Raw genomic sequence first — 27,638 nt, forward strand, 5'->3', positions numbered from 1 at the left:
GTGGTTATTGAACAGCAACATCAAGCAGAGCATTGACATTTTAAATATGAAAGCAGGTCAGAGTGGAAAGCTTAAACAATGCATCGTTTGTGACTGGATTTGAAAGCTGTCGTTTATCCAGAATCATCTATGCAACATCAAAGTGTGTGTATAACTTTGTTTAGGAGGAATGGGAAACTGTTTGGCACATGTGAATTCAGTCATTGTTCTCCATTTACGGTACTTAACACTGTTCTTGAATGGTATGATAATGATTAACAGTGTCACAGATAAACTGTACACGAGAATAAAATATTGAGTTCCTGGGTACACACACACACACACAGTGTGTGTAACTTCCTACTAACCACCTGTTACATAATTTGCACAATCATTCCATTCAAACAAACCTAGAAGATAAACTGATCATAAACTTTTGTATGGGATCGGATAATCATTAAACTGTTTTTAAAAGGTGACAGAAATCCCAGAATTTTAGTTTTACAATGACCGCGTTTCAAGTTTTGTCATAAAAAGAAAACAATTTCAAACGGAAGCAAAAACAATTGGAACACTGTACATTGAAATTAAAGAAAATGTCTCACCAGTGTAAAAAGTAGATAAAATAAAGGAAATTACTTTTAAATATTTAATAAAAAATATATTTATTTACATCACTTCGACAACATATCTTTACAAGATAAACCCTTCAGACATGAACACATTTATTTTAGAGAACAAATAAATATACTTAAATGTAATTATATGGACATAATAAAACTTGTATAAAAGTTTGTCTTTGAATGTGACATTTTATCACTAAAACAATCAGCAGATCCTGTACATGTGCTTTTAAATCTTAAATGTTTCATTTTAAAAAGGTCCAAATTAGACCAACTGTTGGGTTAAACATGTCACATAATCCATCAACAAAGCCTTGTTGCTTTCAGTTTCAGATAATCTGTTGACAGAAATTTACAGTAAAATGCAGAACGCACAGACTTTGTGCTTTTGTGGCTCAGGGAATCAGCCTCTTCCTGCTGTACATCCTCCCTTTGTTTGACTGTTTGATTGGCTGGCTGAAGGGAAAGGGTTCCTCTACCTCTGATGTCCTCCCTGACACAGCTCCATCTGACAAACACAAAGAGGGTAAAAATGATCAATCAAGGCACAGCGACTCACTCAAGTCTAGATTTTTAACTCAAAAAAAGTGGACGAGAGTAGCATAACACTTAAGACCCTCATTCAATTGGGTAATACATTACTTGAGGTTTTATACACTGACATTACGCTGTCATTAGGTGGGACTAAATGATGACACCTTTGGAGCTATGTTGGCATTTTTTGGGTTAGGTGGAGGTATCTAATGGGGTTAGGGGAACCAATGACAGCCTTCAGGACACATTATTCATGCTAATGACAGGTGTCATGTCATAATAATGACAGTGTAATGTCAGCCTTTAAGTATAAAACTTCAAGCTAAGTGTTACCTTTAATTGTAAGCATACTGTATGACACTATAATGCATTTCGGAAAAAGTCAAAACAGTCAATCCATGTTGTGAAGAAAAGGAGGATGATATTTTTATCCTTATTGACAAACGCTCTTAAATCCAGATGAATGTCACAATAAGACTTGGAACAAAAATGAATTTGCCTACTACTAACATGTAGAAAAATGAACCAATGGGGTTTTCTTCTGATCGAGAGGTTGGGGGTCGATCCCAGTCGATACGTTGAAGTGTCCTTGGGCAAGACACTGAACCCTAAGTTGCTCCCAGTGGTTGACCAGCTGCCTTGCATGGCAACTCAGTCCCATTGGTGTGTGAATGGGTTGATATTGTGAAACGCTTTGAGACGACATCAGTGTAGTCATAAAAGCGCTATATAAATCCAGTCCATTTACCATTTTAAACATGCAAGTCTTGGTCTTAACAGCATACATACCCATGAATTGTGGCGTCCCCGCTTTGGCAGCTCTACTTTTAAACAACATTGGGGACTGAGTGAGGGCTAAGATGCCACCTGGTGTCACTGGCTTTCTTCTCTTTGAGCTTGGAGGGGTCGCTGCTGTAGAGAGGCACAAAAAAAGAAATCTTCTTAAATCAGCTTTAAACAATGATTTTCTTCATTTGGCAGGCTTCCCTATTGCAATTAAAATACATTACAGTTGTGGTGCAATAAACATCAGTTATTAAACCAAACACAAATGCGGAATTGTGGTCTTTTACATTCATATGTTAGTTTCCATAACAATTTTTAAATTTCATATATCTTACTCGATTTCGCTTCTTCATTTTCAAACACCCCTGGGATTTCTTCTTCAGCTTTGTGGGTGCTAGTACCTTCAGTTTGCTGTGTCAGCTTTTCAATCCAGTACAACTCCTCCAGTGGTGATAAATCTGCTTGAGCTTGAGGTATGTTGTTGAAAGTTTGAACGAGCAATTCCTGTTTGTTGCCTGATGGGGGATCTATGTCCTCTATGTCTTGTAACCTACTAACCCCAAGCTCAGCTTCCTCCAGAAAATCTTCCAACTGAAACTCCACCTTCTGGCCTCGATCTTTGCCTCCAGACACTCCAACCTGAGCTCTTTTCCTACGAGGCCAGCTATTGAGGTTCTCTGGAGTTCTTTTTCCTGCACTCTGTGGTGAAGGAGTTTGCGGAATGAGATCCGCTGTAAACATGGAAGTGCTTTGTGTTGGGGTGTACGATTGGCAGATGTATGTCTGGACACTTCCCCCTTTCCCCGGTGTACACTTGGCTGGAGTGACATGAGCACACATTGAAGGAGACACACATCCCACCTCTCTGTGTTTAGAGCACAAAGCCAGGGGACTTTCCATAAGGGGTTTCACAACAACTAACGGGCTCTGAGCACCCCCCTCTGAGGCAGGGTCTGTGTTCATGGAGTCCGTGCGTTTAAATTTGAGTTTGGGAAGTCCTGAAGATTGCATTTCCATCTCTACTTGGTAGGTCAGAGGGTTTGGATGGTTTTTTTGTCGGCCGACTCGGGACAGCCCCCTAGGTGTTGAGAATCGAGGGGAATAGTTTGCATATCCTAGACGAGCAGCAGCCTCTCTCTGCTGGCGGTCCGGTGTTTGACGGAAGCCATAACTACAGCCTGGTGTGAGTTGGGGCGATTGACACTGTTTTGATGAAACACTGCCTGGTAAACAGTCTTCCCCAGACACCGAAGGCTTCCTTGAGAAAGAAATGTTCATCTTCAGGCCTCCACTAAACATAGTATTCACGATGGCTGCATCTACAATGTCAATGCTGTCACTGTCTGTGGTGGCAGAATGAGCACACGAGGAGTCAAAGCGCGGATCGTTTTGTGAGCTACAATCAGTTTCAGAAGAATGACAAGTGTCAGACTCCAGCTTGTCTTTATTGTCTGAAGCCTTGCTTTTCTCTACTAATTCAATATTTTCTACAGGGTCACTGTTTGGTTTTAAAGAAACATTTTCACTTGAATGTGATCTTAATTTATGTCTAAAGGATTGATCCGTTTGATTAGACCGTGTCCTCGTTAATTTCTTTGCCGAGCCATTTGGCCTTTCTGAAGTACTTTGAGGTGGTGTGAAAGAAGGCTCAGAGTCAGTTTTGACTGGTGTTCTTCCAGAGCGAGTCGCCATCTGGTGCTTAGGACTGGGGGTCCTACATTTATTGTTGTTAGGTGAGAGGTGGCGGTCCAGAGAAGGTGAAGACTCTAAAGGCCATATCTCCAATAGATTACAAGACTCAATTACATCAAATGTTTTACAAGGTATTTCACGAGGAGAATGTTTTACTTCCGGTATCAAAATCGACTCGGTTTCATTTGTTGATATTCTCAACAGGCTTACGTGACAAGTTCTTTCTGGGCTTTTGAATAAATCCCTTTTTGCATTGGCACCTTTGATGGGACTACTGAGGCCAGGTATTTTAGACAACCCTGGTGAACGATAAGGGGAAACACTGGAGAGCCCTGATGTTTTGACACCAAATCTGTTTTTATCCACTCCAAATTCCAGATGAGGAGACGGAGACCATGTCACACTTTTCTTGGGTGTCTTTGAAACCGGACTGGTGAGCATTTGTAATCGTGAAGACGAGCTGGTTTCGACCAAAGCCTTGACCGGAGTTTTGAGGATACCTTTTAGGGGGCTTCTCAGAGGGCTTTCTTTATTTGGCGTCTCCATTGCGGGTCTTTTATTAGCCGGAGATCTGAAGCAAGCTCCTCCTAATGCCATGCCAGAACGAAAAGGGAAGCCAGGCTCAAGACGTTCTGCGAATGTGGAATCGTGTGTCGTTGACGATGGTGGGGTTTTGGAGGTTCCAGGAGATTGAAGGGGCCTGGATGTCTGAGGAGTGCTGGGACTTAACGCACCCCTCCTTCTTTTACTCGGAGACTTTATTGGCGTTTTATTTGGACTCTGAAAGACAAGAGTGTCACATTTTTATAGATTGCACCTTAACAGAGTATTGTTACATTAGATTAACATGTGGATGTTATTACTTGAAACAGGGGTTTCAAATATACACTGTCTGGGGGCCTTTGACAGGACTGGTACGAGAGGACCAAAACAAGGCCTGAGCAAATTGATTTCTTACACTTTTCACAAGATTTCTGACAACATAGACTGCATGCAACATTGTGGTTGTTTTGTTAACACAAAAGGGTGAAAGTGCTTGTGGGGAAGCAGTTTGAAACCCCCAACTTAAAGCAAACACAAAGACATTTAAAATGATGTGATGAGATAAATACAACCTCTTTACCTCAAATACACTTGACTCTAGAGACAGTCGTGACCTGCTGGCCCTGGTTACACCTGAGTGGTCAGTGAGTTGACTGGGGGATTCAGCAGCTCCAAAAAGAAGGCGCATTGGTGAGCGAACCCTCTTTACGTTGACAGCATTTATTTTACCATCACTGAGACTGATCTGGGAAGCAGAGAACGCTCTTTCAAGATTGCGGGAGCGAGGTTGTGAACTCGAGTAGAAGGTGCTCGAATGTCTTCTTGCAAACTTCTGTAATCTTGGACTTCTTCTCAAATCTAACATGGATGGAGAGAACAGGATCACCATAAGTTAAAGGCAGTGCTGGAATAACATTAATTTGATAGCTATATATAATATTCTTTCAAATTAAAGATATAATGAAATTAGTTTAACCCTGTTTTATGTTTTTTGTATTGGGTGTGCAGTACTCCAACTAAATACCTTCTTCAGGTTTTAGTGGCGACTCTTCGATGATGCACTCCTCACTTAAGGCAGAGCTCCTGAAGAAAATTATAATTTAATAAGTGCAGTTGATGAATTCTGATCACCAGCCCAAAATATTAATACTTGAAGAGAATTGAAATAATACAAAACGCTAAAACGCACCTTCCCATTCTCTGTCGCTGAAGAAGGCGACGAGACACTTGTTTGTTGAGTGGTGTGTTACAAACCTTCTTAGTAAGAAGCTTGTATGTCCCTGGAAATGAAAGATCAATATAAAATAAATACACATACCAGTTTGCTAAATAAATAGCAAAAGACTAAAGATTACTACAACATTCTGTGAGACGAGCCAATGAGCTCATTTACCTTCAGAGTTAGATCGAGTGCGTTTCAGTCCCTCCACAGCAGACACCGACTGACTTCGTGGCAGCTTGGCTTTCCTTGAAGGTGAACTCACCTCTTGGTTAAATAGGTTTCTTCTTACCTTGGTCACCTCTGGAGCAAAAATGAACAGAATAAACTCTAATTACATTGACAGTTATCTTTGTGTCGGTCGGCTTTAAGATTTTGTGATACAGTTGTTTCCTTTATGTCGTGAACATATTAAGAAAATCCTCTATGGAATAGAATGAGGCTCCAGTGAAAACTTTTGGACATAAGGAAGGGGAAATTATTGCTGTACGTTTGTTTGATAAACCAAGCACATTACTTAATACAGCGATCAATCCGAATTATACTTGATAAGTTAGTATTCCAAAGACAGACATAAGAAAAATCAAATACCTTTAGTTTCCTGCTTCTGAATTTGTGGCTCCACGACAGGTTTCTCCAAAACAACACTTTTCTTTGATTTGGACTAAAAAAAACACAAACAACACTCACTAAGCACTGTTGAAAAAGGTGGAAACGTCAATAAATAACAAATGGAATACAGTGTAATACATTAAAATTTTCGGGGCCTTGAAGTGATGATAAAGCTGGTGTGAGGACGACACACATACAAATGCATTCACTAACTTACAGCTCTTGATGACTTTTTAAATATCTCTATTTGACGGAGATTCTGTGAAGATTCAGTCATGCTGCGGTGACGAGTCAGCACCCCACTCCTAAAATACAAAAAACTCAGTGTTATGTTAACTTTTCAGACAAATAATAATTCAATAGGGAATCAAATTTTCTAGAAAGCACTTTCAAAGAAATTCACAACATTCCTGGAAAAATACACGCTCCATGACATAAGTCGCACTCCATTGGCTGATAAGGGAGCTTCTCAAATGACTCAGCCAATCAGAACATGCAGGTAGGTGGGCTGCTCCTCCAGTTTGGATTAACAAAGATTGACGTGTATTCTGGTGAGTTTCCATCTACACATGAACTCACCTCCTCACTACCCCAAGTCTGCTTATCAGTCTATTTACAGCTGTTCATGGTTAGTTTATACTGTACCATGTACACTCGCCTCAGAGTACAGACACGATTGCTCCGGAATAAAACTAATGTTTATAATTTCTACCATTATAAACTGCCGCAGATATCTTACATTTGAAACGTTACTGTATCTATGGTATTTGCTTTTTATTCAAGCAAATATTATTTTAGACAGAGAATGAAAACAATTTTATATGATGTAGGACAATAAATAGCTTGTGTATCCCCAGGAGTTACCTCTTCTTGGTGGCTGAGCGAGTCCGTAGGTCCCGCAGGTCATTCATGTCATCAGATACCAGGCTTTGCATGGAGAGAGAAGGTGAAGAAGCTGAGGGAGAAACAGTGTCCTGAGTGACAGACTCGTCACTGAAAAAGTCTGCAGGAAGGACGGCCACGAGAGCCTTTGGGAGCTGTGTGCCCAGACTGTGGTAGATATCAGCCAGCACCCGTGGGACATTACTGAGAAACCTGTTGGGATTAAAGAGTTGTTTACCAAAATGTATAAATACAGTTTCTGTATTTACAACATACATTGTATTTACTTACAATGGAAGGATTTCATCCTGAAGGAACCTTGTTACAATAACTGGGTCTTTGGTTAAGGAGATTATCCTGAGCATTTCAGCCACCTGAAGAACACAAACAATGAAAAAATATGTATTCTTGTTTTCTTTTACTGAATTATAAGATAAGTCAAGGCACATTTTTGGTAAACAAACTGTTAGGGTTATCAGGTATCAGATCCTTAACCTCGTTTTGGTAAACAGTAACAAAATGTATATTTAATCCTGATGTCACTAATATTACTTAAAATGGTAAAAGAGGGTAACAACATTAAAGTATTTCCTACCTCTTCTGCCATCTGATCAACATCGAGCAAAGTAGACTGTTCCGTGGAGAAAAGTCTGCACAACTCCAGCCTTAAAAACACCTGCAGCTGGCACCTAAATCACAGAGCAGTCGTTACTGAAATGGCTAATGAACAGAAGCAACCATGACGATTTGGCCCGATGACTATAAGAAATCACTCACTCTCTGACTTTGCTGTCAGCATCAGCAGAAATTCCATACAGCTGTCTGATGCCTTTGCTGGTCTTGAGAATATGCTGTTGAACTAAACTGAAAGTCTTCACCTAAATAGAAAATACAAAAAAAAATGTAAAAATATACAACATGCATTTAATGCCTCAAGACAAAAACATTGTAAAATGATTACTGCTAAGTTAACCAGCATTCAAACAAACCAAGTGAATTACCTCCCAGTCGGATTCTGCACTAAAAAAGGCCTTAATCGCTAACAGAAGCTGTTGAACACCATTATTAAGTGATGAGTCCCTCTCCGCCACAGACTTTTCATAGCTCGAGCGCAAATGCGAGAGCAGCTCAGCTTCAGTGGAGAAACCTGTGCAGAGCATTAACATTTCTTTATTGGGTACAGTACTTTGCCACAGTCTACACATGGATGTATTGAACTGACTGAATGTGCTTTGTGGCGCCTCAGATTTGTTCCTGTCACTGGAACGTCTCTTCACTGGTTTCTCTGCTCCCCTCTGATCAGTTCCCTGCTGCTCTGCGTCACCCTGGTTCTTCTGGGCTTTTACGTTCAGGCGTGCAACGTTCAACATCTGCATGGAACGACTCATGCTCCTCATCCTCTGTTTCACCGGTGTGCGCTGGGCACCACCTACAGCGCAGAAGAGAAAATGACACACTTTGCCTGATGTCACTAATATTACTTAAAATAGTAAAAGAGGGTACATATATCTTCACATGTTCTAACAAATGTTCAACTATAGCTTCAATTTATTCTAGCAATTGAAATAGTTGTGATTAATGACAAACCTTCATGATAAAATGTACTCACGTTTATTGCTCCTCTTATTGCCAGACTGCTGGTGTGTCTGATACAGTTCTGACAGGCCAGTGATGAGCTCCTGCTGTACGACAGACGTGTCCTCCTGCTCATTCTGCTCTGGCACCGCGTGCAGCAACCTGTGCAACAACACGTGATGATCACAACCAGAGATTTCTGTCCACCATCACCCTTTAGAGTAACACAAAACAGCCTTAAAACTAAAAAAAACTGGGACACGATTTTTTTTTTAACTTAATGTCAGTCAGAGACAAATGCTTTAAAATATAACTTAAACCAATGTTTAACAAAAACAATAAATCTTTAAAAACAGTTTCATATTTGACAAATAATATTTAATTAGACAAAATCTTAATGTTTTCCTCATGGAAAGTGTTTGCATTTCATTCTGATATCATGAGGAATACCACTAACAAACTAGAATAAGTAAAAACACTTCTATGTATCCGTATACAGGAGTCCACATCCCTCAATGTGATGCGTGAAAATGTCAGTGTTTACAGTAGAGATGAAAACAAACTTTCAAGCAGCAATTTCAACCTTTTTCTTTTCTTTTTAAAGTAAATGATGTTCGATTAATTTACCTATGAGTCATACACTATAATTTTGTCTAATAAATTAAAATGATCAGGGTAGCAGCTTTAAATAATGCAGACGACCATAGGATTTAAACTTTTGACACTCGTCCTTTGCACTACTATGCAAATTAAGTTTTTCCAAGCACAGGTTGCCTCCGTCATTGGATACAGAAAACAGTGAGCCTGCCTGTTGTGTTGGAAGGGCAACACCTTCAAACTATCAGAATGTCTCCCTAGAAAAGTGTAGAACTCTGTATGGATTTTATTCTATTTTTACTTCTCATTTTGGTTTTATACATCCCTGTTTGGGGGAAAAAGAGAAAAAAAAAAAAAAAGAAATATTGAGGTATTGTATTTAAATTGGATCAATCTAGTTATGACTGTTTTATGACCAAGATGTACAGCAATGAATACAGATGTGAAATGTATGTATGTATGCACTGTAATACTCTGAAAAACAAAAAAGCTTTTTTAATGGTTAAACTCAAAATCCAAATATAAAAGTAGCTGGAAAATAAAAGTTATTGCACCTCATGGATTCCATCAAATGAGTGCTCACTCCCGACTGGTCTGACTGAGGAAACCATGTCTCTAGAGTGTTTGTCGTCAGCGGTGTTCGGCTGATTTCCTGCTGGGCCCACTCAGGCACTGGGACATCCTTCAGCGTGTCTGAGAAGGAAAACATTATTTTAGGATCCACGGATTAAATTCAGCTATGCTAAATAAAGAGGTAATACTCTGTTTGTGTACCATTGTCATCCTCCTTCATGATGTCATACACAACTCCAAGAACACTGCTCACTACATCTGGCAGCTCAGCAGAGGGTTCAGCTGCGGCATCAGCTGTGATGTTGGTGCATAAAAGCTGAGGGACTTCAGGCTGGATGATGGTGAGCAAAGCCGTACAGTGTGACAGAGGGGAGAAAACAGCTGAACACACCAGCCCATTGTCAGTGACCTCGGCAACCTGATGGTGAAAGACAAGATATTTTTCACAATCCGCAGGTTAAATTTTAACAGGCAGCCAAGAACTAACTGGTTGAGTTTGAACTAAATGCATAAGTGTGTTAGCCCTGCTGCCATTGCCTGATGACTCAACATGACGCCCACATCTTTAGGGAATAAAGATCAGGGGAAAAAAAAAAATCAGAAAAACTAACAAAAAAAACCCTCACATTTAGAAATGAATAAATGATAGAAGACATGATCTATTTTTAACAGAGAAAAAAGATAAAAATTGAATAAATGTACATTACAAATAATACAACTGAATTGTGGAAGTAACAATAGTTTTATGAACGTCTCTCTCTGGTGTCTATTATTACTGCTGTGACAACACGTCTCACCATGTGCAGTCCACGCGCAAACAGTGTCATCACAAGCTCCTGGAAAGCAGCAGCTTTATTGTCTCCATGCATGCACCCCTGAAGCACCCAAGACTCGGTGAAGGTCTGAGTCAGCACTGAAGGATCCCAGGCCTGGAGCAGTCCTTTCAGACACACTTCACCAGGCCCAGACAGAAGGTTCCGTCTGCGAGACAATGGCTCCATCGTGACTCCACAGCTCTGTAACATACCCCCTGTTGGAAGAAGACGACAACAATACGCACAAATCAAAGAATGCTCGACTTTTACCAGAATAAATAATGAAATTCTCCAATCCTTAAACGCTTGCCTCACTATGTTCCTTTGTGAGTTTACTTAGTGACACACAGTCCAAGATTTTTACACCTATAGTCCAAAAGCTGAGGCAGTGTGTAAACTCAAGAAATATTAAGCTTCATTGTTTCTTTTATTTTAATCTTCTTTGGAAGACAAAATTGGATTACTTCATCAAGTTTGCTCATAATACTTGCATGCGTTACTTCGTATGTAACAACAAAATGGTTGCGGCCAATGAAACAGTACAGAATAAGTGACAGTAAAGCTACCATGAGATACAGAAAACTAGCAGATGGAAATACTGTAAATCCTTGCATTTTAAAATGTTCTCCAATTAACTTAAAAAAAATAGTTGAAAGTGAAAAAGTAGCATATAAGACCTAAGCAACCCCACAGTTTTAATAATGGACATCTTATAATGCTATTCTGCCTCTGTGAGACTATGCCACTTCTCCTATTGATGTGAATGAAGTACGTCATGCCGCCTAGTAAAAACGTAATTTGGGATATGTAAATCAAACGTTCTTTTTTTTTTTTTTAATTCAGCTGAAGTGTATAAATGAGTGATGCAGCAGTGACAAATCTACAGGATTACTACCAACCTTTCTGCCACTGTAGAACCCCATCTATGACAGGAAAAGCCAGGCGGTAGAGTGTCTCGGAGGACAGCAGGTATCCAATGCAGGACTTGAATGTAAAAGCCTCTCCTGAAACTGGCTGGTAATTGCAGCAGAGTTGCAGAAGTGCAACAGCAGGAATCACTTTGCCACCCTGCTGAGCCAAGACTTCACATAGCTGATTGAAACCAAGGCAGTCTTCACACTCTGATACCTGTAAAAAAAAAAAAAAAAAAAAAAAAAAAAGCCAAAGTTATTTATTTTTTTTTTTTATAATTTTATTTATCAAATGCAAGTCACAGATATAACTGTATACAAAAGCATACAATTTCTTTTCTTTTTATACAATTGAACAATTTGGACAAAAAAGACAAAAACTTGATCCAAACAAAACAAAGAAAGCCCCGCCCTCCCCTCACCCCAAACCCCTGAGCCTCTTAAATAATTACCGTGCAAATATGACTACAAAATAGATATGAAAAAGTACATACACATATATACACTTAGCTCTGCACAGCACATACACCCCCACATATACACATGTCCACACATATTTTAGTGCACATGTGCAGCTACACATCTACACATGAACCATGCATGTGAGCATCCTCATACCTGCCTGAATAGCTGTCAACAACAGTACAGAATGAATATCGATGGCTGCCCACTCCCTGGTTGTTGATGCGGAACCGCCATGCTGGCATATTTTATAATGAATATGTACTGGGGGGGGTCATCTACCGCCAGTGGACCGACACAGTGAGAAGTGGTGCTCACATGAGCCCACAGTGGGTGCTTACAAACAGACTTCCGTAGCTGGGAGCCCATCCAAATAGGAGAGCAATGGTCTCCAGTGGGAGTAGAATTTATTAGATGAGCCTCTAAGTGAGAACTTGATCTTTTCAAGTTTAAGAAGAGAGACAATGTCGTGTAACCAAACTTTGACTGAAGGTGGTTGGGAAGACTTCCAAAACAAGAGGATTCTTCTACGAGCAATAAGGGACGCAAAGGCTATGACATTGTTTTGAATATTCGTAGTACGAAGGTCGTCTGGAGGTTTGCCGAAAATGGCAATATGTGGGGTAGGAAGTATATTAATGTCCAAAACATCTGAAATTGTTTTAAAGAATAGTTGCCAAAATGTGGACAGTTTAGGACATGACCAAAACATATGAGTGAGATTGCATGGAGTTTGAGAACATCTATTGCAATTTTGGTCAAAGGTGTCTGATAGAGGGTTGAAAGTTTCTCCTTGCTATAATGTAATCTATGCAGGACCTTAAATTGTATGAGAGAGTCTAGCACAACTGGACGACGAGTTAACAGCCCTCAAGGCCCCCTCCCAGAAATCCTCAGAGAAATTAAGTTGTAGTTCTGACTCCCAGTGTACCTTGATTTTATTAATAGATTCGCTCATAGGAGAGAGTAATTTATAAAAGAATGAAACATGGCCTTTTGTTTCGGTTTTAGCCTTAACAATCAAGTCTATTCCACTGGGTGTTGGAGTCTGTGGGAATGATGTAGTGTGCGTTTTTGCAAAGTTCCGCAGTTGAAAGTACCGGAAGAAGTCTGATTTATGTAGGTTAAGAGTAGAGATTAATTGATTCAAACTTGCAAACACACCATCCATGTACAGGTCTCCCAAATTACATAATCCCTTCTTTTCTAAGGTGGCAAATCGTGAGTCGGTCTTCGCTAAAGCCAAAGTTATTTATGTTTTTTTTTTTTTTTTTTAATTCTGGGAGACAGACACTGAAATTATACAAGTTTTACATACTACTTTACCTTTTAAAATATGGAGTTTTTTACACTATATGGCACGCATGATATTTAAAATACTTTTATTGAGCTTGAAAGTAAGTTTTGAATTGCATTTTAAATTATATTTTGTATGCACTTTATCTTATACATGGGTCTATTCATACGTTTCTGTATGAATAGCCATGTCCATCATTTAATATGAAATCACAGTCCTTAACTGCACAATTTTGTTTTCATATGTGATTTTGGGCAGTTAAAATAGTATTTCTGATCATTATATTGTGTACTTTGGTGAGTTTGTGGCTGTACTCACCTGGACAGGGTAGCAGCTGTCAACCCAGTGGAGGACCACCTGTCTCTGCACCAGCAGGTCCTGAAGTCCCTTGGTTATAATATACTCTGTTAAATCCACAGGTTGGTGCTGGTCCTTGCCTCTCAAACACAGATAGTCCACAAGTTGTGTCCTTGATCGTGGACACTGTGAGATGATAAATACTATATTCCTGGTATTGTTGGAAATGTCCTCTTCGTGGGTCAAGCTGGGCTTCCCAGCACGACCTGACCTCCTGGGCCTGAGGGACAGCTTGGTTGGAGAGGTGATGTCCGGTCTGTCCCATTGGAAGTCCAGCAGAGTTTCTTTCAGGGCGTTTTGAACCAAGGCTGAGCGATTGTGTTGGTGTTTTAGTCGAGGAGGACAGTCTTGGTCTTTAATGCTAAACTTAGCTTCAAACTCTTGCTCAAAGTCCTCTACAGACTTGTGTTGGAGCTCCTTAAAGTCCGACACTCTGGACATGAGCCCTGTATTACGGGCCATCTTAGACTGAAAGAACTTATAACCCCAGCGCACCTTGTCAAATCCATACTTGTAGCCAAAGTGCAACAGGATGCGAAGTATTCCTCTTTTCACCAACTGATTCCTGAGCTCCAGCTGCTCTCCGTGATCCACGTCGATAACAAACACCAGGTTGTGTAAAGACATGCTTTTAACAAGTTCAACCAACCCTCTACCAACACCTCAACAATGTCCGCCCAAAACAAGCTGCGGAGAGTGAAATAAACTACACACCGCGGTCATGTGTGTGAGCTGATCGTTACTTCATTGTGTGAACACACAGCTCAATGTTTCACGGCTGTTTACATCGGCTACACCGACAAGCCGCGGCCAAAGTTTACACAAACTATCGAACTTAAAGGGTTGGGTTTACTTACACATAACGCGCTGCAGAAAGAAGACAGTTATTATCAGAAAAGTGTCCAAACTTCTGTCTTGTATTAGAACTTCTGCACTGCCCTGTCGCCATCTTTAAAATTGTAGTCCGTCCTTAACCGTTCGCGCCCGTTGAATTAGAGCCCACCCCCTTTGTCCTGATTGGTCACACACTGTAGCAACACTTGATATAATTGGTCCAAATAGGGCTTGAACTACCAGAAGGTGGGGCACTAATCTAAAACTATGATTTAATTGGTGTAAGTACTTGTCAATCAACTTTAGAACCTTTGCAAACAATACAGTCTGAATTACTACGTGACACAATAACATAGTAATACATTTTACTACAGGTAATAAGTTAATTTATGCTTGGAGATTTTTCAACCCAAGGCTAAAATATTAAAATCTAGGATTGACAATTGGTTGGTTAGTTCTCATTAAAATTTACCACGTAAACAAAAAAAAAAAGCCCAATTCACCTTTAACTGAGCATTGCCTCATTCAATGAATTTGTTAAAAAAAAAAAAAAAAAAAAGGAAAAAAAGAAACACAAAATAAAGAATATTGGATATTTAATGTTAGACTTTTTCAAAGCAAATATTTCTGTGACTGAATCAGGCACATACACATAATAAAGTGGTATGAAAAGAAAACTAATTTCAAAATAATGTTTGCGAAATGCAAATTCATCCAATTTAATTATTCTTTTCCTGGACTTAATATAAAAAAAGCATGACTCCCTTTAATTCTATTAGAAGTTACAACTGGTTGATTTTACAGACTTACAAACTTACAGAGTTTACATAATATAAATTGTATGCTCTATTTATATCTAGGAATAGTACGTATAGTACCTGTTAAAAAGTGTATCATCGCATGCATTAATTATACCTACGTCTTATAATTTTACCTATCTTTGTATTTATAGCAACAAACATTAATATACCAGAACCCTCACCCGCTGTTTCCTACTTTATTTATTTGTTTAAAAAAAAAAAACCCTCCAAGAACAGATACAACATTTTTTTTTCTTTGTTAAAGCACAAGAGGGCGATGAAGAGGTTGAAGAATAAGCAAGCCTAGTCAGGAGTTTTTGTAAAGCTGGGTGCAACATGGGTTTCTTTTTGCAGATAAATACATGCAATTTATATGGCTTTTCAAATTTAGCTTTAGGTCTGCTGACCATAAATTATGAACATGAATTTATATTTTACAATATGAAGTTGCAAGCCTAATGATACGTTGCTGACATCAGATATCAATATCCATTAAAAAAAAAAAATGCCTTTATCATTTTAGGGCTTTATTAATTGTTTTTACACTCATCACTTGTTTCCATCTATAAATCCAGTGTTTTAATGATTCAGTATTCCATACTTTAGATTTAAGAAAAGAATATTTTACCATGCTGATTAAACAGCATTTATCTCTTGCGAGCACTAAAGAGGACCCTCTAGTTTAATCTTGTTTATTGATTTATTTTACAAAAGTAGATGTCACGAGTACTCTAGTACTTTATTATTAAACCATTTCAGGCTGATTGATACTAAATGTCAACTATGCAAAAACTCAGCTAGTTTTCATTTTTGCAGTTGTGCAAAGTAGTTTTATATCGGCATGTTACTCTCTGGATCATCAAATCAAGCAGCAGTACAGCTTGTTCCACATCCTTCTTTTTAGATTAATAAAAAGTTCTTTTTATTAATCAAATGTCCCAACAGGTTTTCTGCAACCAAAGAGACACCAACCAACCAACCAACCAACCAACCAACAAGTGGGTCAGGATATCCTCATGCATTTATAGACACACACTCCTTGACAAGATATACAGTACATAGAATGTGGATAAGTCCATTTCTCAGTTAGGACCGTTGAGCTTTAATGTGCACCAACATGAAGCCACTCTCTGAAGAGAAATGCCTTTTTTCTTCTTTCAGGGAGACTTAGATGTAAACTAGCTATATACAGTATAATCACGCTGATAGTTGGTTCACTTCTAATGGTTTGCGTTGAGCTTTTGCTTTTAGTTGCCTTGTAAAGGAGATGATGTAGGCAGCAACAGGTGGAAGGGTTCAGTTGGAGCACTCATCCCAGTATGCGTTAAGGTGGCTTAGTCCTCTGTTGATAATATGACTTTAGAGAGAGATATGCCACCCATCAAGCAAGTGTACAACACACAAGTCAATTACTGTTAACATATGGGTTAAACATACACATCAATGGAAAGTTGGAAACCTAACAATAACACGTGATAGATCAGTGTGTCTCAAATAGGGGTACATGATCGGACTACAGGGGGGCCGAGAGAGAGAGAGAGAGAGGGAGAGAGAGAGGGAGACAGAGTGGAAAATTAACAAATGTGAGCATGAAAAATATGAGTTTTATAATGTTTATTTTTATTAAAAATGAAAATCATAATAATGATGATTAGAACATGAAAATAAAATACAACAGTCAGTGATAGTACCACACCAGGTGGGTAAAAATCTATTCTGGAGGCACTAAATCAATGTTTTTCAACCTTGGGGTTATCTGGAATTCAAATGGGATTGCCTGGAATATCTTGTAATTGATAAAAAAAAATAATAATTGATGAAATATACATTCTTTAAATTCAAAACAACACACAATCTTAACTGTATTCTATACTTTCACTTTCTCAGATATAAATCTATTTAAAAATAAAATGCACTACAAATATACAGTATCTGACTCCATGTATTTACAAAAAGATATGATTTTAAAAAGTTATCACGATGACTGGTATTCTGAGCAAAATGTTGTAGTCGGACAAAGGGGTTACTTAGATTCAGACTCAAGAAAAAGGCGGTACTTGGGCCAGAATAGTTTGAGAACTACTGTGATAAATGATCAATGAGGAACATAGTGCCATATATTTATGCTTTACCTAAAATGTCTGTGAGTCCTTTGTGTAGATAGAGAGAACTCTTTGGCATAACCACTCCTGTGGCATTGTCTTCCTAATGGAATCTAATGAAGTAGACCTGAAGAAAGTTGTTCACCAAAGGTTGGCTTTGATATTCTCAGTTTGAATCTTGAACTACAAACACAACCTCAACAGAACAAGCAGGCCAGTATCAGTCTGTTTTCACATACACTGTGTTTGGAAAATTACAACCTGCAGAACAAGGAGAGATGGTTTTTTTTTTGCTTCTGCAAGAAAGGTCAAAATTTAAAAAGTTCACATGAACACTTACACCTACATAGAGTATGTTGGACAGAAGTGATGCTTTTACAAAAAAATCTGTGATCTATGATCAGATTCTCAAAGTTTCCCCGTGTCAAAGAAACTTTGAAGTGGCCTCATTAACTTTTTTGTGGAAAACAAAGTTACGTCTACGTGAGAACAGAAAGGTTTGACTCACTGGCTTAGAACTCCAAAGTTTTCTGTCTTCAGGTATTGGAGTTGCCATTTTGGCCAAATTTACTAATTTAGGATGGTATCTGGGAAAATCACAAACTATGAATTATTTTACTGTCACACTTGCTAAATAGAATTTTTTTTGACAAATTTATTTATAATAATCCTTAAAAATGACAGCGCTGCATAAACCTGTTACTTTCAGTGATGTATTGTCCAAATAGTTTTGGTTATTCTGTGTAAAATTGTCCTTCCCTACATGCATCATTGGTATTATGTGATATTTACATGTAATAGATGAAAAGGGAACAAGACATTAGCTTCTCCGCAAATGTTTTGCGTGCATAAGATGTGTGACATGACAACATTAAAACATTATTCCATACTAATTCTAAAGGGGAAAAACCATGAATGACAAAAACTACTTCAATTTATTAAAGAACATATGAAACATCTTTACATTTATATATAAAGTAAAACATACCAAGTATAAAGGTTAACTTTTTCTTTGAAAGTCGAGCAGACTTTGGAAGTCAGATAGAGCAACAACAACAAAAATCACATATACAACTTCACTTGGTTATAGTAAAAGAATAAATTAAAACATTGAGGAAGGTAATTTTCTTGCTCAGTATTTGAAAAGAGGGTAAAAATGTCATTGACAAGGAAGATGAACAAGGAGACAAAAGATTTAACACATGGATCACTGACATCCAGGTCACTTTCACAACTGAGTGTGTTGCTTAGATAGTACCTAGTCAAAGTATATACAGGTTTAGTTTTCTATCGTACTCAACAGTCTTTGATGGTTGGCTGGTAGAAAAATCTGGTATGAAAGGAAACTATCTGTACAGCCCCAAAATGGAAAACATCATCATTAACGTTGGTTTCTCACAGTAGAAAAAGGAATTAATCTGAAAAGTGACGTGTTTAGACACGGTGTCGTCTGCTACATTAACAGTGGTCATCTCTGTACAGCAGGTCAACCAGCATTTAACACATGTGTATGAAGTGCGTCTTGTAGCACTTGTAGCTATACAGCATGGTGACTTGTTAGTACATATTAAAAGCAGGTTTTTGTAGGCAACAGTGCAGCTTATACACAAACTGACATGGCAGCGTCTGCACAGCTCGGTTGGGTTGAGGTGACCTCCGTTTGAAGCAAAGCAGAGGACGTTGACCGCTCTCACTGAGTGGAGTCGGAGTCACTGGAGTCCAGACTGGTGTGTGTGGACGTCGGGGTGCAGCTGTGCTGGGCAGCTGGTGGGCAGTGGAGGGTCTGCGTGCTCTTCCGAAGGTTCTCCAGAGACTGCAGGAAGGAGCGACGTGCCCTCTCCTCCTCCAGGGGAGAAGACCCTTCTTCTTCCACTTCTGCAATCTCTGCAAAAGTGACTGGCTGGGTTTTGAAGCGAGCCTCACGAGGTCTGCGGGAGCGACTCTTGCCCCTTGCAGGGCATTTGGGGACTGGTCGCTGTTGGGGGAACTCCTCCATAGCTGAGGCCATGAGGTGAGCCGGCAGAGCGTGGAAGCTTGAGGCCTCCATAACCATCTGACGCACAGCAGCCATGGTAGCACAGAAGACCAGAGAAGTACTGTGCAACACGTATGGAGAACCAAACAAGTGTTTCAAACTTGTCTTCCTTTGAGAAATCTTTCCCTGAGGAGCAACAAAGAGTCTGTCTCAAGTCAATCCCAGAAACACTCGACAAGTCTCCAAATCCAAACAATCAGAGCCTTGAATAAATTACAGTCTTGAAGAAACAGTCGTGTTGAATGTGCAGTGGTATACCCCAGATCAGCTTCTTTCTTTATGGTGCTCTGTCCTCTCTCTGACGCTCAAGCTGCAGCCTCCTCTTTTATAGCGACTCCCTACCCACTCTCTCTACCTCCCCACTCTCTCTACCTCCCCTGTGTGCTGCCAGGACTCTCCACCCCCACCGTCTTTCCCGTCATGCCTCGTGTTTTTGAAGCAGTCAGATGCTCAAAATAAACGAACGAGGGGGAAATGTCTGTATGTCCATGGTGGGATTTGCAAATGGACACATAAATGGCAAGACAAGAGAGAAGGATACTGCAATTACTGAGAGTATTTAACACTAGAAAGTTTCTTTTTTTTTAATTCTCTTAGTGCGAGGAGAGTCAGAGGCCTTGTATGTAAAAAAACCCAAACCCAAAATCAAACCTTATCAATTATTCCACTTATAAGACTTAATTTTGCAATGTTTTTGCATCTTAAAAGTTTCACTTATGCCTCAATATGGAGAAACGTGTCACATTCCAAATGTTTACATGTAAACATGCCTGTAACAGACACAAATAGTATGAGTTATAACAGTGCCAGTGTTGGTGCAACAAGATCATCCCTAACGTTGTGGCAGCCACATGGGGAGGTGTGTGCACGACTCCAAACAGGTACACCCCAAGCTAAAAAAACCCTCATGTGGTGTGAATGTTTTATGAAGCTGTAAATTAAAGACACACGGGACACAACCTTTGACTTTCAACACTGACTTCAAAGGAAGTTCACTATCAAAAAGTAACTGTGGCTGTCACCAAAATGTTTTTCCTCTAGGCCAAAAGATTGACTGTGGTGGTTTAATATTAACTCTTGCTGATGGATCCGGTCACTGTGTACCCGCCTTATCTGTGCTGGGTCCGGAGGTTCAGGAGCTCATCGGGACTTTCAAAGGTTGCATGGTAAGCAAACAAACAACCACATGACATCTAACTCTGAATGGAGTTTTTAAAATTGCATAAAAAAGATGATGTGAAAATAGTATATTTTTCAATAAAATCTTTTGTATGATGTAGGACTCTCTTGGTTATTGGGTTCTTGTTTATTCATTCACTCCAACCCCCTAATTTCTGTTCAGGGTCGTGGGGGGTCTGCTGGTGCCATCTCCAACTCTCAAAGGGAGCTAGGTGGGACTTCACCCTGGACAGGACACCTTAATAAATGTATCTACTGTAAGTACAGAATTGGTGTGAGGTCTAGGTTTTCCTGTCACCTGTGGTCTGATTTAATTTCTTTTATACAGTAATTTTGTTTCTTTCTGATTTTCTGAGCACAAATCCTTGTTCACATTGTTGTGTAAGCTTGCCAATTTTCATTCATGACTTTGTGTTTTGCAAATATAAAAAAAAATGTCCCTCTGCTCTTTAACTTGTGACTTTTTATCAGGTAGGTGAGGTGTTGAAGTGTCTGGAGAACCCGAATGCAGAAGGATGAGGAGGAGGCAGGTATAGGTGTGCCTCTAAACTCCATTTAATAATAAAACTCAAAATAAGTTAATTCACTGAAATAAAGGGGTTCGAATCCTGCCCAATAGTCATTGTTGTTGTGTCCTTGGGCAAGGCATTTACCAACATTGCCTTGTATGAATGGGTATGAATTGTGCATGAATGTGGGTGGTGGTCAGAGGGGCAGTAGGCGGGAAATGGCAGCCATGCTTCTGTCATTATGCCCCCAGGGCAGTTGTTTCAATTACCCTTGTTCAATTACAATTCAATTGTGATTACAGTAACCCACATTTTTTCCTAATAACAATTTTTAACAAAAGGCCGCTTTACAATAAAAACAGAATAATAAAAACAGTGCAGTACATTCTAAAACAAGTATATAGAATAATACAAAAAAGAAAAAGAAAAAAAAAATTACAATTACAAAGTCATTTATCTGAACTCAATTACCATTTAATTACGATTACGGCGCCAACAGATTTTCTAAATTACAGTTATAATTATGCCATAATTGTAATTAATGATTACATGCATACAATTATAATTGACCCCAAACCTGCCTCCCCCACCTTCACTATCCTCTCAAATTCATCCTGTAAACTCTCTAAGTGGAAGCCATGTCTTTGAGCTTTGATATATGTACATAAATATTGTAAAGACCTCACGTGGACAGAAGGAGAAATGCTGTGTCTCACAGGGTTCCAGCATGCACAAACAGAACACTGACTAACAAGAGAAGAGGACCACCTCCGCCTCATCACACGGTCCTGCGTCATCTCAGTCAATGTGTCACGTCATCTCAGCTGTAAATGCAAAGACTTCATTTATCAGTGTCGCTGCTGACGTGAGAGGACCAGAGAAGATTGGTTGAGCTTATATTAACAGTATGAAGCAGGTTTTATCTTCCTGACATACGAATATCAGTCTTTGATAGAAATCTAAACATCTCTATTTTGGTTGACTTATCTATGATCCCAAAGCATTTAGTATCTTCCATTGTTATAATAGAAAAGATGATTAAAATATAATATAATCCAATGAGTACATTCATTGCCACTCATACCGCCGCTGTCAAATATGGTCTATCAGTTAGCCACCAATACCACATAAATGGCAATAGCTAATTTGATACGGTGACTTAATGTATAACATGAATCATAACATAATCTAATCACTAGAGCGGACATGGGCTCGTTTGTAAAGGGTCACAATTACTGGTTCAATAAACGGGAAGAGACTCATATTCTGATATAGCTGGTTATGATTTACAGTCCACATAAACAGGACTGAATTATAACATAAACTAACCGCTAAAGTAAACATGGGCTCGTCTGTAAACGATCACATTTACAGACCTTAGAGTCGCTGTTAGCTTACTAATAAACGGGAAGAGATTCGTCACTTTTATAATAAGTGCTGACTAGGCCACTGGGAGTGAGGCCCAAGGCAGGCTGACTTATACTGTATCATATTTTTCTGCAGTCAGTGTCTTCTCCTCGTCCTTCTCTCTCTGCTCTGTTTCAGGTGTCGTGAAGCTGATGATGTCAGTTCCTGATCTGTGGTTCACGGCTCCACTAGTCTGAGACACTCTGATGTTCTATCTCTCTATCCTCTTCTGTTGGTCCTTCTGTCCACTAACCCCAACCAGTCGACGCAGATGGCTGCCACCTCTGAACCTGGTTCTAATGGAGATTTCTTCCTGTTAAAAGAGTTGTTTCTTCCCACTGTCGCTAAATGCTTGTTCATGTGGATCTTGTTGTGTTTTTTCTTTCCTATTATGAATTTTATGTTTTGATAAGCGCATTGAGATGACTTTGTTGTAAATTGTGCTATACAAATAAAGTTGAATTGAGTTGAACATTATTTCATTACGCTTTAATTTACTGTATGGCATGAGTACATTGGTTAATAATATTTAATGGATATTACTACAGTGATCTATTCATCTGAGTCCAGGGGAAGAACGGTTGCATTGGTGCATCCTGCAAAACGATGCACAAAAGCTCCTTTTTTGAGGAAGAGTTTTCACTAACAAAGCTCACATCAAGGAAAATAAATGTGATGATATTACGATCCATCTTCTATTAGATGTTTCACAAAAACACCATTAAATTGTTAGAGCTGCTTCCCACAATAATTTTTATGATATAAAATCATAATTTATCCCTCATAGATCAATGATTCAACCATCAATAACTCCAAAAAGAATGTAAACACTTCTTAGCATTGTGGGATGTGGAGTCCTGTAGACCAGTGGTTCCCAACCAAGGGTATCAATCAATCAATCAATCAAACTTTTATTTGTGTAGTGCCAAATCATAACCAATGGTATCTCAAGACACTTTACAGTAGAGCAGTCTTAAGGAAGGACTCTTCATTTTATGGATACACACATATGCATATATACGTATATACACATACAGTACATATGTATCCCACACCCAACATGAATTCATCATGGCGGGTATGTGTACCCCCAGGGATACATGAGCATCTTGCATTCATTAATTTATTTCCAACATAATGAGTCATTTTTAAACCTTTTTCAGACACTATACATGCTAAGCAGACAACTTTTCATCTGACTATAAACAGCATCCGTGGAACGATCAAAAATAATGTGGCAAATCTGGTGTTTTCACAGACAGTAAGTTGCTGCAAAACAATGACAGATGTTTACATTTATTTTCGGGTTTAGGTAGGAAGATCCTAATCCAGCCGAGAATGAGGTACGCCATGGAAGATTCAATTATGTTTTGGAATGGATCCGGATCATGTACTGATTCTGAATCAATTTCAAAAACTAAAAAGTTCTCATTGGCAAAATTTCCAAAAATTCATATCTTGGTTCTTGATTAACCAATCTTTATGTCATTTGACTCATGTTGGATTGGTTCATCAATTACCCTACTGACTTTCATCCAGATTGTGATTAATTGCAATTTTCCTAGAAAATAAAGGTGCCCATACAAACCTCGACCTGTATTGTTATTAATGACAATATACATTTATTTTAATCCTTTAAAGTGTGAATGATCATGGTGCAATGATCAGGATCACTGATCCAGATAACTGCCAATATCTGACAAAGAGGATATTTGGCACTTGGCAGAAGTTTGCACTCTCTGACTGCTGTTGTTGTGTAATACTGTATTCAACTTGTTTAATCATGATGAACTGTTGGCCTCTTAAGTGATACTTTTAATGTCTTCTAACTGTATATATTTGTCATACTTTTAGGGAACTACAGAGGAAATCGAGCCTTTCTTTTGGAAAGTTAGCATATTTTAAAATATGCACTGTCTCTTTAACACAAACCAACCTTATGTGGTTTAGAAGGGTTCAGGCCAAGTAACTGAAAGCACATTGGATATTCCCCAATGCAAATATAGAAAATGTGCTTGATGATTGACAAATCTGGGATTGTGTAATAACCCATTATTTCAGTCAACGCCTCATTGGCCAGGCAACATGTAAACAAACAGATAATGCCAGGGGACAAACCTGTGTGTCACCCACACATGCTAATATTAACTGGTGGTATCACCGACAACAGCATATGCCTAATGCATCGTAAAGGGGGACGACCCGTGTTGGCATTTCCGCTGTTGACCTCATAGGCTTTCCTTCGCCTTAGTAGCAAAATGTTCAGGGGGTGACGGCAAAGTTTGAAAACCACCCCCCCAGTCTGTCATGCATTCCTGAGGCGACACCTAATCTGTTGAAGACATTGGATAAAATCTAGGGCCATCTTGTTCCATGCACGCGCCTGAGCAAATATCAGCAGTTGCAAGTCGTGGATACAAACCTGCAAATGTCTCCATGATCTATTTTAGAATGACCTCAAGTAAACTACGACCAAAGCAGCAGCTGTCAGTCTAGTGACATCCCATGACTACTAGTTGTGCATGTGTGTATGTGATGTAGTAGAGGGCTTGTCTGAGTTTGGTTGTGTACATAAACTCTTGTTAAAGTTTATGTTTTGAATAGATTTTCAGAAAATTACAGAGGAACCTAGAGTGAGAGAGTGATAGAAAGAAATAGTGTGTTTTTTTAACTGTCCTTGGGGGATGGCCAGTTATTTGTTTTTTAAGAGAGAGATGCTGACATGGTTGCATGTGATAACCACAAGGGCAGAGTTTGATGAAAGCAAAGTCGAAGAATCTCTTTGCTGAATGATTTAAAAAGAGAAGGTGAAAGCTGTTGCATCAGTAAATACAAAGCCTTGATATATTATACAGTAACTACATCACACCACTTCCTCATCTTAGCTGTAAAACATTGTAACACATTAGCCAGGCTTCTCTGGTCCAGGATGCCACAGCCAATGGCATTTAAAGGAGAATACAAGTGATCAAGGACGCAGTCACTGAAAAATAATCCCACCAAATCCTGTCCTTGATATTTACACCCCACTGCCACAGTGTCTGTCTATATTTTCTATACTTTTGAATGATCGACCTACTGTATAACATCGTGTGGTATTTAGTCCAACATTTGGGATCCAGCGGATTGAGATCCTGCGGATTTTTAAATCTGAAAGCACTAAATATGTCAAATTCACTTTCACAGTCAAGGCAATGGTCTGTCTTCAACATCACCCATTAGGCACATTTCCACCAAATATGGACACACTTGTCACACACACCTGAGCTGTGAAGTAAGTGGGAGAACTGGCCTGGACCTTATTGTCCATCCCCTGGTTAAAGCCTCTATCCAAACTATACTTATGTTAATAACATTGCAACAAAATGTTAACAAAATAAATAAATGATCGTTTATTGAAAAATGTAAAAATTACAACTTTTCTTCTTCGAAACCCAGAAAAACAACATTAAATGTGCAATCACATGTTTTAGAACAATAATAATAAACTTCTTTCAGTGCATTCTATATGCTTAATGCAAGGCGGTGATTCAGGGATGATACTAAACCCTAATAAATCAACCTGGGAAAAAAGTCACACCTGTGGATCCATCGATAAAAACACAGATAGTTCAGGTTAAAGTTCCAGCGGTGAAAACGTGCCGAAGAAGTTGTGAAAACATTTTAATTGTTAAACATATTATGTGATAACCATAGTAGGGCAACATCAAACAATGCCAGTAAAAGTATAAAAACCGAATTCTGACCAAAGTTTGGGTCTCGACTCATGAGTCGAGAACCTCTGTCAGAGGATTATAATAATGACCTTTTTAAGGCAATGCTACAATGATACAGTATGCCTTACTATAACCTTACCTCTGAAATGTGAAAAGTGTTTTTCAAATGTTTCTCATTTTTCGCCCAGTTTAAATGAAATTAAACTGGGCTTTAAGCCTTTATTCGTCATGTATATATGTTGTTACACATATATATTGAAATTTGTCCTCTGCAATTTAACCTATCCCTGGGGAGCAGTCGGCAGCCATTTTGCGGCGCCTGGGGAGCTGTTCGGGGTTAAGGGAGTGGTCCTTAACCACTAGGCCACCACTCCCAAACTAGTTTTTAGGGTCTTACTATAGCCTTATCTCAGAAAAAAAGCTTCCTTTGCCTTACATGCAAAATGTAAGCGTTTCTAAATGTGTTCTCATTTTTCATGGCTTACTATCCCCAGTTTAAGTGTGCTCATCATATTTGCACTAGTTTCTAGGGTCTCACTATAGCCTTATCTAAAAAAAAAAAACATTTTGTTTTTACTTTTATGCCTTACCTTGAGTATTGCACTGTGCTTGTAGAGGTTACTTTGCTCTGACTAACTTCTACATTTGAAAAATGACGTTATCATAGAGCTCTGACATCAAATGTAAGATGTTGGACTGACAGACAAGTAGCACATGAAGGGGAAACTTAATTTATCACTGCTGTGTGTCCCCTACTGATTAAAATGCCTCAGGATCCTGTTTAAGGCCAGCAAATCTCAATAAGATCTTATCGGCGACAATATGTGTGGATACCGATATATATATCACAGTGCTGCTTATGCAACAGGGCTCACCTTACATTCAATTTACTCAACTGTACACTGTGTGTAAGTGAGTGTGGGAGTGTGAGCCGTTTGTATGTAACAAGAATGTGTGCGGTACAATTACTGAGCCTAATGTAGGAGCCTTTAAACAGCAGGTGGGTTTTAGATGAGAAGTGCACGGACAAACCATAACAAAAGGATAACAAACAAATGTGTGAAGACATTTGCAGACATAAATAAGTTTATCTGGATTTTTTAAACACGATATAGTTTGTAACATGATGAAAAACAAGAGGACAAGGAAACCCTTTGTGTGGTGCAGCAGGTCAGAAAGGTGAGGTACACACCACAGGCTCTTCTCAGACTGGAAAATCTTCCCGTCCGGGAACAAGGGACGACGGGACGTCTCTGTTACTTCATTAACCTAAATGTCAGCGGACAGCAGAAAGCAGCAAAACAACAGTTAATAAGTCACACGGATCGGGTAGAGCACACTGTTTCTGTCATGTACAACAAGGGTGCACCACTTTGAAAACAAGTTTTGATTTGATTTTTAGTCACAGTCTTTTGACAAAAAATACAGTATTAAGTCATCAGAACTAAAGCTATGCATTTTATTTTAAAATATTAAATTGCCATTTATCAACTTCATGGAAGTTCATTAATGTAATGGGCTGCGTATCACTTTATATATAATGTATTTACATAGTAATTATTAGTAACTAGTAATATTTGTGAAATTAAATATTGGTAA

At 38.9% G+C, this 27,638-nt stretch overlaps 2 protein-coding genes and 1 long non-coding RNA gene across 5 annotated transcripts; 1 reads left to right on the forward strand and 2 right to left on the reverse strand.

Moving 5' to 3' along the window:
• On the reverse strand, positions 1-27,259 carry ticrr (TopBP1-interacting, checkpoint, and replication regulator). 3 transcript variants are annotated; one of them, XM_028450060.1, is made up of 21 exons: positions 13,419-14,431; positions 11,330-11,558; positions 10,413-10,645; positions 9,817-10,033; positions 9,597-9,735; positions 8,480-8,607; positions 8,093-8,299; positions 7,872-8,017; positions 7,648-7,748; positions 7,466-7,559; positions 7,162-7,244; positions 6,853-7,083; positions 6,206-6,293; positions 5,968-6,040; positions 5,551-5,679; positions 5,347-5,437; positions 5,182-5,240; positions 4,738-5,015; positions 2,258-4,394; positions 1,926-2,048; positions 1-1,110 (listed from the first exon to the last, which is right to left on the reverse strand). In XM_028450060.1, exons 1-21 carry the CDS (start codon positions 14,082-14,084, stop codon positions 998-1,000), a joined length of 5,565 nt encoding a protein of 1,854 aa, XP_028305861.1. In that variant the 5' UTR covers positions 14,085-14,431; the 3' UTR covers positions 1-997. The 3 variants fall into 3 exon arrangements, with proteins under 3 accessions (XP_028305861.1, XP_028305862.1, XP_028305860.1); XM_028450061.1 differs by lacking the exon at positions 13,419-14,431 and adding an exon at positions 27,232-27,259 and having other exon boundaries at positions 7,872-8,299; XM_028450059.1 differs by having other exon boundaries at positions 7,872-8,299.
• c6h11orf96 (chromosome 6 C11orf96 homolog) lies at positions 18,110-19,549 on the reverse strand. The gene is made up of 2 exons (XM_028450063.1): positions 19,487-19,549; positions 18,110-19,354 (listed from the first exon to the last, which is right to left on the reverse strand). The coding sequence occupies exon 2, from the start codon at positions 19,262-19,264 to the stop codon at positions 18,884-18,886; it is 381 nt and encodes a 126-aa protein (XP_028305864.1). The 5' UTR covers positions 19,265-19,354; positions 19,487-19,549; the 3' UTR covers positions 18,110-18,883.
• LOC114465214 (uncharacterized) lies at positions 20,147-22,373 on the forward strand. The gene is made up of 3 exons (XR_003674290.1): positions 20,147-20,394; positions 20,571-20,664; positions 20,879-22,373. It is a non-coding gene; the product is annotated as an uncharacterized LOC114465214 (long non-coding RNA).
• Positions 27,260-27,638: the final 379 nt, after the last annotated feature.

The sequence above is a fragment of the Gouania willdenowi genome, chromosome 6, assembly GCF_900634775.1.
Source record: "Gouania willdenowi chromosome 6, fGouWil2.1, whole genome shotgun sequence".
Classification (NCBI taxonomy): domain Eukaryota; kingdom Metazoa; phylum Chordata; class Actinopteri; order Blenniiformes; family Gobiesocidae; genus Gouania; species Gouania willdenowi.